The sequence below is a fragment of the Artibeus jamaicensis genome, unplaced genomic scaffold (genome assembly GCF_021234435.1).
Source record: "Artibeus jamaicensis isolate MK-2021 breed Jamaican fruit bat unplaced genomic scaffold, CSHL_Jam_final contig_1998, whole genome shotgun sequence".
NCBI classification, from domain to species: domain Eukaryota; kingdom Metazoa; phylum Chordata; class Mammalia; order Chiroptera; family Phyllostomidae; genus Artibeus; species Artibeus jamaicensis.
In genome coordinates, this window is record NW_026521407.1 from 3306540 (window position 1) to 3318592 (window position 12053).

The 12053-nt window shown below is 43.1% G+C and overlaps 1 protein-coding gene across 4 annotated transcripts in view; it reads left to right on the forward strand.

Moving 5' to 3' along the window:
* The window catches only part of KAT7 (lysine acetyltransferase 7), a 34380-nt gene extending 22662 nt beyond the window's left edge, over positions 1 to 11718 (forward strand). For all 4 annotated transcript variants that reach the window (XM_053673366.1, XM_037149961.2, XM_037149962.2 and 1 more), the window contains 7 exons: positions 885 to 1076; positions 3890 to 3979; positions 4219 to 4359; positions 5437 to 5530; positions 8552 to 8698; positions 9333 to 9439; positions 10064 to 11718. In XM_053673366.1, coding sequence (XP_053529341.1) covers positions 885 to 1076; positions 3890 to 3979; positions 4219 to 4359; positions 5437 to 5530; positions 8552 to 8698; positions 9333 to 9439; positions 10064 to 10165 — 873 coding nt within the window. In that variant the 3' untranslated portion in view covers positions 10166 to 11718. The remainder of the gene's footprint in view (positions 1 to 884; positions 1077 to 3889; positions 3980 to 4218; positions 4360 to 5436; positions 5531 to 8551; positions 8699 to 9332; positions 9440 to 10063) is intronic.
* Positions 11719 to 12053: the final 335 nt, after the last annotated feature.

Genomic DNA, 12053 nt, shown 5'->3' on the forward strand with positions numbered 1-12053 from the left:
AGGGCTTGCTTACTGTCTTGGCTGGAATGGGCTGGTACTGCTGGTTTTCTCCATACCTGCGAACCAGAACGTTTCCTAGGCTAACCTTCCTCGGTGCTCCACATGGTTATGCTTAGAAATGATTTTTTAAAGGACCTAAGTTGAGAGGGTGGGTCAGTGTCATGCAGACTTGCACAGCTTTGTAAAACTTTCTGGAGACATGTAAAGCACATTCTAGATCATCTTTTCTGTTTAGTTTTAGAATGTTTTGTAAAGGTAGGGAGTTTGTATTTGTGGTAGATTGTCTTTTATAATTCAGTGTGGTTCAGGCTGACAAAAACAAAATTTATCCAGAGACTTGTGAGGTTAAAGAGATGAGACCCTAAATGTAGAAGGTGGCAGAGAAAAGTCCTTCTTTACTGCGGCCTGTACTTCCTGGTTATCCATGTCCACGTGGCCTTCTTCAGTTTCTCGTGAGTTCAGGAGTCAGATGTGCTCCCCACCGCCCAGCCCAGCATGATGACCTGCACACTAGCTTACAAAAAAAACAAAGATGATCATAGTTTGTACTTAAACGACATGGGTTTCAATTGCATGGGTTTACTTAAATGTGGATGGTGTTTCAATAAATACTGCAAGTGTATTTTTTTCTTTTCTCTAGCATGTGTTACTGTAACACTGTAGTATATGACATGCAAAACACGTGTTAATTGACTGTTTAGGTTATCCATAAGGCTTCCAGCCCACAATAGGCTATTCACATTGAAGTTTTGGCAGAGTCAGAAGTTATATGCTGATTTTCAAGTGCATTGGGGGGCATGGCTTTTCCCTCTAACTTATCACATTGTTCCGGTGTGAGCTGTCATCTGATTCTCCTTTGACTTTTGATTTCTTCTCTACAATAGGAGAAGTTAAGGCTGCAAGGCCAAATCACAGAGGGGAGCAACATGATTAAAACAATTGCTTTTGGTCGCTACGAGCTTGACACTTGGTACCATTCTCCCTATCCTGAAGAATATGCACGACTGGGACGTCTCTATATGTGTGAATTCTGTTTGAAATACATGAAGAGCCAAACAATACTCCGTCGACACATGGTGAGTTGTCTGGAGTTCCGTGACCATGGTTGCAGTAGGCTATAGGATCTCTAGCTTTGGGCATCTGTCCGGGTAACATTTATCTGAGCATCTCTCAGAGGTCCACGGTAATGGGATGAAGGCATAGGAAACTGAAAGCCACGTTTCAGGGTGATGCAACCTGTGGTGTGGCTGGTGCTGGGTGGCGCCTCAAGCAGCTAGTTGATGGCCCCGAACCATGTCCTGTCATGCACATCTCCATGTCTTTTTTCTTGCTGCCTGCTCTTTTCTATTTCTTCCTTTGGACATAAATTATCTCTGCCTTTAGTTTTTTTGTATCCCAGATTAGACGAAAATAACTTTGGTGCCTTCTCAAGTTTAGTGCTTTTTGGTTTTATTGTTGACAAATAGGGAAAGCTATCTTTCTTTCCCTGGTTGTAGAATGAAAGGTCTTAAAGGGACCTTCTGCCATGGTGTAGGGGTGGGGAAGCAGTTCGGGACAGAGATGAGTCTTTCCAACAGGGGAACCTTTCTTTTTTGTTTCTGTGGTCATAACATAATTTGGCTGTAATGCCTCTTAGGGGGCCTTTTCTCCTCCCATCTTTGTTTCCCAAGATTTCCATATGCTGTGCCTCTGTAACATAGGCTTCCCATAGTTTTTGGTTTACACTCTTCTCCCCAGTTTGGTGATACTGCTTTTGTGGGTGTCCAACTCAGGAGCGCACAGTCTGTGGCGCAGTGGCCCAAACCCGCTGCTGTGAATGAAGCCCTTCAGGCTGTGGCTCACTTGATCTGTGGTGAGGATAGAGCGTTGGCGGGGAGGTGGCAGGCCAAGACTGTTGGGGCGCTAGGGCACAGAGTGGTGGTGTGAAGGACTGGTCTCTGTGGTTGTAGCCCATGGAGATCAACTAAGATAGGGTTTTGCCATGTGCAAGTGGGGCTAGTGTTTTTATGGATGTGAACTGCTTACCATTCCTGCCCCGTGTCTTTGTTACTGGTTATTTAGTGGCGCTAACAAATGAAACAGCCAAAGGGGCAAGAAAGAGTAGTAGATAGAGAAGAGAAAGGGTCTGGATAAATCTGAGGGTCAGGTGAACATTCTGAATTTTTAAAGGGTCGACTATTATGAGTTAAAAAATCAAATTTTAGGAAATAAAAACCTATTTTAAATTCATACTTCTGATTCCTGTTGCTTATTCGCTGAAACAGACCTTCTTTGGCCATATGGCTAACAGTTTTGGCTTCTGTTTCTAAACAAATAATTGTTGTGTTAGTTTGGCTACTGTTGGGAAAAGCCACATGACTAAAGGGTTGGTGACAGGGACAAATGATAGGTGGAGCTTTCTTGAAGAAATCTTAATCAACTTTGGATTTACATGTGACAGATTAGGTCATGATTCTTGAGTTGATCAAAAGACACAATGAGCTCTGGCTGGTGTGGCTCGATGGATTGAGTGTCTTCCTGTGAACCAGAGGGTCACTTGTTCAATTACCAGTCCTAGGGCACACGCCTGGGTTGTGAGCCAGACCCCAGTGGGGAGCAAGTGAGAGGCAACCACACACTGATGTTTCTCTCCCTCTCTTTCTCCTTCCCTCCTTCTAAAAATGAATAAATAAAATCTTTTTTTAAAGGTACAATCAAATTTAATAGAAAACACTCTGAATATATACATATGTTTTTGAAATGTATTTACATAAAACCTTTAAAGAATTCACTAAATAGCAGTGATTTTCAGCCAGTGTGTTGCAAGAATTTTTAAAAACATGCAGCCCCTGATTGTTTAGTCAGGGGCAGTGACTTCTTTTCCCTTAGATTGTTGAATTTAAAAAGCCAGACAACAGCCAACACAACAGTAGCCATCGAGTATGGATGCCCCGCCTTGAACCATAAATATTATAGGTCGTGTAACAGAGTTTCATCTTACTGGTCATGTCGCATAATGTTGCGTCTACTTGGTTAATTTTTGGTAACAGAAATAAGACCTGATTTTTTTTTAAAAGTCGCTTTGGTGCAAAAAGGGATAATTACTAGTTTTATTTTTGTGTAAATCAATCAAAATTATACCTATTTTCTTTTTGTCAGATTGAGAAACAATATATTTTTGGTGTGCCACAGAACTTTAGTGATTTATGTGTGTGGTGAGATGAAAAGTGGTGAAAATAATTAATTTACAGCAATGGCTGACTGGCTGCTTTAAATCTACTAGCAGTTTAGAGTAAGGAGAGGTGTACCTTGTGCCCCCTTGTGGCCAAGCCACCCCTGGGGCGCTGCCTGTCCCAGCTTCCTGCTCAACCAGGATGCCTTGCCTTCCCCCAACCGGTGTAGTGTCCCCCCCCCCCACACACACACACAGGACTTGTTCCGATTTTCTTATATAACAAAGGGGAACACTTGGGGGCAACCAGTGAAGTTACTGGTAAAGGTGAGAGTAAAGTACTCCTCTCTTTACTTAGCAACTCTAAGCTGCTTGAAATAAGCTGCTTAAGAATTTCCTGTTGTCTCAGGCATTTTCTAATAAGCAAGGGTATTTTTTTGTTTATCTGGCTTTTACGTAGTGGATGGTTTTAATCTCCTGGATTGAACCGGTGCCAGAATATAATCCAGAAAACTTGTTCCAAACTGCTAGAAAATATCATAAATATATCACAGTGACTTAGAAGCCTTAAGTTGTTTTACTAAAAAAAGAAACCTGTTTTGCTGCATGTTCTCAAGTGTGTGTCCAACCGTCTGTCATCTCTGCTGACTGAGATTGACCTGCGATTCTTTCCCCCTTTTGCACAGCCACCTCGTTGGGAAGATCTGTTTCCCTGATGTGAATTCCATTCTCTTACAGGCTAAGTGTGTGTGGAAACACCCGCCCGGTGATGAGATATACCGCAAAGGTTCAATATCTGTGTTCGAAGTGGATGGCAAGAAAAACAAGGTAAAAAGCGGTGTCCTAGAGCAGAGGGGCGGCGGGTGGTGGTGTACCCTGACAGCGTCAGACAGAATTTGCTCTGTGTTCATCTCACCTTGTAAAGAGCATAGAGTTCTTCTGTTGGCCAAAACACACAGTTTCTGCTTTATTAACAATAATGACATGACCTTTAACCTTAGGCCCTTATCTGGTAAGTTCAGGAATTACTGGCCTACACATGAACTCTCTTTTTTTTCTACTTGTAGATCTACTGCCAAAACCTGTGCCTGTTGGCCAAGCTTTTTCTGGACCACAAAACATTATATTACGATGTGGAACCCTTCCTGTTCTATGTTATGACAGAAGCGGACAACACTGGCTGTCACCTGATCGGATATTTTTCCAAGGTCAGCAGGATCTGGACATTAAGAAGCCAAAAACCAGTCAGAACAGGGTGGTTGGTACTGGCTCATGGGGACTCAGAGCACTGACAGGAAAATGCAGTGTTCTGGACAATGAAGACAGCCCTTCCCTTTAAAAAAAAAAAAAAAAGGAAAATCCATATCAAAGATTGTTTAATGAAAATGTGCCATTCTTTATTAAAAGCTTCTGGTTTATTCATTTCTGGATTGTGGCTTGGAGCTGCCTATTAATTACTGGCCAGTGCCCTGGCTTCTGACCCACAAGCCCGCGTCTTATAGTCAGGCCAACTGGTCTGGCTCAGCCCTCTTCTCTGTTATTAGCTCAAAACCAGAAATATTTTCCTTTTGCCTTTTTCTTAAGCTGGGTTCTTTCAACGATAATACCACAGTGCCTTTAAAGACTTGAGGCCAGATTGTGCTGATGACTTTTTAATGTAACAGCTTTATTGAAATATAACCCCTGTACTCTACAGTTCACTCATTTACATTAAAGTGTACAGTGGTTTTTGGTGTAGTCACAGCTGTGCAGCCCCTGCTCATCACATCAATTTCTGGTACCTCGGTGAGAAGGCTGGTCCTCCAAGAAACACTCCGCCATTTTCACTCGACCTCCTGTCCCTGAATTTGCCTGTTCTGGACATTTGGCATAAATTGAAACCATACAATATGTGATTCGATTGTTTCTGACCTCCTTCCAGAATGTGGGCTTGCTGTTTCGATCCCTCCTTTCTGTAGGCAGCCCCCTTTTGAAAAATTGCTTTTAAAGAGGGCTGCTGTAGGCCAACGATGCAATCTAATCATTTTCCCCCTGCTCTGTGACTAAGAGAACCCAGAGTCAGCCCAGCCCGCCTTAAATGAGACTGGAGGTCTCAGCTACGGAAACCTTTGGATTACTGGTGTTGGCCATCGTAAAGGGTGTGTGATAGTTGTGAGCTGGACAGCTACTTCCAGGACTGGTTAGCCGGATCCTTTGCAAGCAGCCTTATTTTGTGTTTGTAGGACTGCTGACACCCTTGGTTCTAAACCCACATGACCTGTTCACCCGTTTGTTCTTGATTTTAGGAGAAGAATTCATTCCTCAACTATAATGTGTCCTGTATCCTTACCATGCCTCAGTACATGAGACAGGGCTATGGCAAGATGCTCATTGATTTCAGTAAGTGAAACGGCCCAGCTCCACGGGGCAGGGGCCATGTGAATACTGCCTTTTTGTCCTGTGGTCTCTACAAGTTCTGGCTTTTAGCTGGTGTATACTGGTGTAAAGTGAATAAGTGGGCAAAACTTGAACATCATCAGTTGGCCTGATGCACAGTGATTACTCAGTGAATACAAGACCTTCAGCCTGGTGCCTGGTAGTAGGCAGCATAGAGGAGAGGAAAGTCAGCTTGTTAGGGTTATTCCAGTTTGAGACTTACAACCGGCACATGTACGCATAAAGCTTCAGATCGTCTCGTGGATGTTAAGGATTTCATTTTTGTGAGGACTTTTCTGGAGGCAACCAGGATACCTGCTAAAAGGCTTTGGACCCATTAATTGTGGCTTCTGTGTTTGGAATTTGTCTACTCACTACAACTTTATTTGTAACCTCAAAATCAGTCCTCTTGGCCCTTGGCCATCATTCGTGGATGTGTGCACAGCAGCAAAAAATAAGTCGCACATTTCCAGCAGAGGTCAAACGGGCTGCCTTGTTTCACCTCTTTTACTATAAACAAGTGTTCTTTCCATGGTTCATTGGTGCCGTGTTTTTCATATCTTTGTGCTTTTTGTTGCTGCTTTTAAATGGTCCCTAAATATAGTGTTGAAATACTGTCTAGAAAGGCTTTCATGTGCTTTACAGAGAGAAAATATGTGTTAGGTTTTGTTCAGGATAGGTTATTGTGCTGTCGGCTGTGAAACCAGTTTGACTATGTGAACAAAAAGTATTAAGATGTTGTTAAACAGAAATACATAAAGAAGGTTACAGACTGATTGGTTGATGAAAATGTAACCAGAGGCTCGCAGGAGCGTAGCTCTGTTCCCCTAGAAGCGATGGCTCATTATTCACTAACTTGCTATATGCAGTGACTTTATAGAACTGAACTGCTGTAAGTAATAACAGTCAGCTGTATTGTGTTCACTGTGGCTCAACCAACATATTTTAGTCAAAATTAGAATTCTTAGAGTTCTGAGAGAAGATTGTGTATCTTTAATAGGTAGCACCTATTTTATAAACGACTTTGGAAATTTTGAAACATATAAAAGTAGGGTAATAGTATAATAACGTTTCCTTAATGGTTACCATTTTATGGCCAATCTTGTTTTACCTGTGTTCCCACCTTCAATTATTTTAATATTTTTAAAAGGTCCTAAAAACAAAAACACCAAAAATGTTCTTAATATAGTAAATTAGTATTTATATGTGATTTTGTTCTTTAGGGGAAAATGCTACTTTTACTCAGATTCATATAGAATTGATGTATTGGAATTGATAGATGTGGCTCGTAAGACATTTTTAATCTGAAAGTTCCCACTCCGTATCTTTTTTTCTTTACTGTTTATTTGTTAGAGAAAGCAGGCCAGTTTTCCAGTAGTTTCCCAGACTATGAGTTTTACCAGCTGTGTCCCCACAGTGTTGGATGATGAATGTTTAGGTGTTAGAACTAGAGGCTTCTTCAGATCTGGGTCTCCCCAGCTACTTCATAGGCAGTACTGAGATAATATGTTCTTTATTTTTTCCCCCTTTTAAAGCAACTTTGTTGAGGTGTAATTTATAGCATACATTCATCCATTTTATTTTATTTTATTTTATTTTATGTTTTTAATATACACTTTTAAAGGTTTTTATTTATTTATCTTTAGATGGGAAGGGAAGGAGAGAGGGAGAGAAACATCAATGTATGGTTGCCTCTCGTGCATCCCCTGCTGGGAACTGGCCTGTAACCCAGGCATGTGCCCTGACTGGGAATCGAACCACGATCTTTTGGTTCGAAGGCCCGTGCTCAATCCACTGAACTACACCAGCCAGGGCTCATTCATCCATTTTAAATGTGCGGTTTGGTGACTTTTTGCACTTACAGAGTTGTGCAGTCATCCTCGCAGTCCAGGTGTAGAATTTCATCTTCCTCTCCAAAAAACTCATGCTTACTAGCAATAATTAATTCCCCATTTCTCCGTCTCCCCACTTCTAGGCATCTACTAATCTGCTTTTTTAGAAATACTTTACATTTTCAGTTACTGTTGATACTAGTGTCAGGTGTACAACATCATTATGAGACATTCACATGACTTAGGAAGTGATCGTCCCAGTAGTTCTGCTACCCGTGTGACACCACACGCAGTATTACAGTGCTATTGACTGATCTTGTCTCCATGAGTTTGCCCATTCTGGCCATTTCATATACATGGAAGCACTTCTTGCTGGCGGTATAAGGTTTCCGAGGTTCATCCGTGTTGTAGCATGTATGAGTACTTTGTTGCAAGACTGTCTTTAGAGCACTGAGAGAAAGCATGAATGTCTGACGCTGAGACAGCTCTCTCAGCTCTTCATCTTTAGAGGTTTGTCCTTGAAAAATCTTATATGGTAGTTGGATTATGGGTCATATTAGGGGAGGGCAGTATCAGGACTACTAGATCTTCAGAAAAATTCATCAGGTCCTTTTCCAGTTTATTGAAGGATGTGATGGGGGTGTGTCCAGTGTGTGGCATCCAAATGGAAGAGATGCGCTGGGCAAGGAACAAGGACAGGCAGCGTTTCCACACCCTCTCCAGGCTCACCTTTCTCCTTGCGTCTCCGCTTGTTCACCCACCCTGAAGCCCTGATGATCCTTAAAGTTCAAAACTTGGAAAGTAAAAGCTATATGATGAAATGGCTTCCCTACCCTGTTCCCAGCACATACCTAAAGATAGTCATTGCTATAAAGATTTTGGTGAAGCCTGCCAGAATTTCTTAATGTTTATTACAGTAAATGCAAGTGCACATTCTCCCTGCTAGCTTATACAAAGACAGCATATTCTACGACAGCTATGTAGTATTCCACTGAATGAATAAAATTGACTGAACCCTAATTGATACTGCGAAGTACTGTACTTTCTGTACCTTCTTCCATATTGGCCCATTGTTCTTTTCTAATAGGATGAGATACAGTGTTGCTAAAAACAAAAACAAAACACCAAAAACTGTGTGTTTATTCACCGGCAGGTTATTTGCTTTCCAAAGTGGAAGAAAAAGTTGGCTCCCCAGAACGTCCACTCTCAGACCTGGGGCTCATCAGCTACCGTAGTTACTGGAAAGAAGTGCTGCTTCGTTACCTGCATAATTTCCAAGGCAAAGAGATTTCTATCAAAGGTTGGTTTTTGACTCTAGAATGCCAAGATGTTAACACCACTGGACATCTTGACTTTTCCAATTGGCTCTGTTCATGCTTTATAACCTGCAAAGATAAGGCCCCATTCTGTGTTCTATCTGAATATAACATGTGGCCACCTGTCTCGGGGCCACTGCAGAGGCCCTTACCGGCGCCTAAGCATTCCACAGCACTTGGCTCGTGGGACTGGTTATATGATTTGGTTTCTCAAACCTCAGGTTGTGTTAGCATTTTAATTATTTTTTAAATATTTTATTTATAGCATTTAAATTCTTAACAAAAGTTTAGAAATGAAGAGAAACTTGACGTCTTTCAGCACATACAGGAGCTTCTAAAACATCCCTGTGTGTTTATACAAAGGTAGAAGAATTTAATGATATGTCCTTGATCTTGATTTCTGTAAGGGCTGAGAGTGGTTTCTTGCTATAATTGTCTTCTGCAGTTATTGGGACTGGTCGAAGGAATGCTTTGTAAACTTTCTGAGCAGGTTGGGTTGAGTAGCAAAGGCTCCAAGTCTTCAGAGTTCATTTGGACATCCTGTAAGGGAGGGAGCTGGGGGGAGCCTGATAAGAGTCTACACTTTTGGCCAGGTTCTCAGTAGCTGTTCTCTTTCAGAAATTAGCCAGGAGACAGCTGTGAATCCTGTGGACATTGTCAGCACTCTGCAGGCCCTGCAGATGCTCAAGTATTGGAAAGGAAAACACCTAGTTTTAAAGAGACAGGTAAAGTTTTTGTCAGCTATTTGCTCATTGCTGAAGGTCCCTTTAAGCCTAGCTGAGCAAAGTGGGGCGTTAACCCTCTAGAGGTAAACCTCCCTTCTTAAAGGAGTTTGGCTAGTGCACCTTGTTATACGGTCTCAATTCTGGAGTTCACAGTGATGCCTCCGACTTTATCCTTATCAGAAGCTTCTGATAAGCTCCGCCTCGTGGGGGATGATGCACGTTAAGCCGCTCTAGCTGAGCAGGCAGCTGTATGTTGTGCAGCACGCCTGTCATTCGGAAATTTCCTTGGATTGCAGAGAATTGCCCCATCTCTAGAGGAGAGTGAACTGTAGGCTCGTGGAAGTGATTTTAAATTCCTCTAAGAAATGCCATCTCAAAACACATTTAAAGTTTTTTTGTAGTTGACTCAACATTCATCATTAAGGAAGGTGGATAATGATTTTCAGGTCTTGCTAAGGGTGTCGTAGGAAGAAATAGAAGTGTAAGTCAAAGATTCTTTTTTTACACCTTAGCAGAGTATTAAACCCTTGGCGATTTCTTCTTTGCTAACATTCATTTTGGAATTCATATAGAAAGCCATTTTAGTGGAATGTGTATAACAGTTTCCTCATTTTTCTCCTCTAGGACCTGATTGACGAGTGGATAGCCAAAGAGGCCAAGAGATCCAACTCCAATAAAACCATGGATCCCAGCTGTTTAAAATGGACCCCTCCCAAGGGCACTTAAAGTGACCTGTTACTCTGAGCCAGCGAACCCCAGCAGTAGGAATCTGTACCCTAGGGATCTGTCTGTCATTTCTGTTGCTCTTGTGATTGGCAAGTACAGTGTCCTTTGGGAAGGCCACCCCCTCAGGACTGTCCTGGCTCCGACCTTCATGCACACTGCAGACGCTGGTTCTGAGGAACTGTAGTTTCGGCCTCAGTGAGGTTGCCCGGATGGGATCTATATTAGACTGGAGTGCAGGTCCCTCGTAGCACTGACCCAAGGTGTTCTGTTTGGTACTGTACCTGTCCAGTCACCGGTTCTCTCCTCATGTTCTCTTACCCCATGAGGTTGTGTGGTGTCTTCTAAACTTTGTCATAGTGCTTCTTGCCACCTCGTCACCAGACCTCCAAATATAGTTGCCACTACCGAGACCTTTCCAATTATTCTTGACATGTGTTTTTTTGGATGGGCAGGGAAGAGGTAACATTTCTCTGTGCGTGTGTGTGCGCGCGCATGCGTGCGTGCTGGGAGGGGTCTCCTCCCTTTGGGTCTCATCTCACTTAAATATTTTCCCCCATTTTTATGGAAAGACCTGTTTTGACCAGTATCAGGCTGACCAGAGCCGAGCATTTTGGAAGTCCCACCCTGGGATTAGTTTCGGTAACAGCACATCATCTCTCTGAATGAGACGGAGAGAAGTAAGAGGTAGTGGTGCTGGGTTTCGTGTTGAGTTCACTGGAGGGCAGTGGGCTATGTTTTGGTGGAAGGGAATGAACACTTGTTACCTCACCAGAAAGTGCCCAGTAGTAAACATTTTCTTCCCACCTTACTTCCTGCCCCTTTCTGTTTGCAGGTGCCAAATAATTTCCAGTTAGTTCTCCCTCTCATGCTGCATGTTAACTGGTTCATTACTGCACAGCCCTTTTCACCAGTACCGGTCTGACCCAGCACACCTGTACTTCCACATAAGTTGCACTGATTCTGTCTGACACCCTCGGAGGAGTGGAAACTGACTGAGAAGGATCTCAGCCCCTTCTCTTTTCAGCAGTGCCTCACCCTCCCTCCAGGGCTGAAGTGCTTATGCCCTTCCAAGAACTCTGCCTCCATTCCCTCTGTAGGGTTTGCCACGGTCCCCCATCCTCTGGTCTCCTATTTTTGATGTTTAAGTGAAGGAAGAGATGCTCCCTCTAATTTCGCTCCAGCCCTTTATAACCTGCTATCTTGGGGCAGCTTTTGATGTATGATGACATGTCACCCTTCCTAACTCGGTCGCCTCCAACACTGCTGTTTTCATGTGGAGCCCTCGCCACAGTCCCGACTCTGGTCATTTGTGCCTTTCTCTGGTCGTCTCTGTACACTACTCACACTCCCTCTGGGGTGGGGGAAGCTCGTTTTAAGCATGTTTGGTGGCAGCACCCTGCCAGTTTCAGTGTCACTTAAAACTTATCCAAAAGCGACTTCACTGGGGGTTTTCTTGAGGGGTAAAGGCCTTTTACAGAAGCTGGCCCTTCCCCACATGTGGTAGAATGTGCTGTTCTGTATCTACTCCTCAATAAAGCATGTTCTCTGCTCCAGTCTGTCTCAGACATTCTCATTTGTTGTGAAAACGGTGCAGCTGGCCTGCCTACTAGTAGGAAGGGCACTTGGGTTCCTTTTCCCTCGCTGTAAACGATCTGTTGAGGGATGCGGTTTGCGGCTGGGGGATTTGGTTCTCTGATGCAGGCTCTCTATAGAGGGTGTGTTTACTCTGAATTTGTCTAGGTGGTAGAATAAATTCTTCCTCGCTTTAGTTCCACAAGAGCTAGTCAGTATTTGTTTCATTGAGTTCATTCTCTGATTTCAAGGGCAAAGGAACCAGCAGGAAGTTAGGGTAGGTGGGGTACAATTGATACTTGTGGGAAGGTGAAAA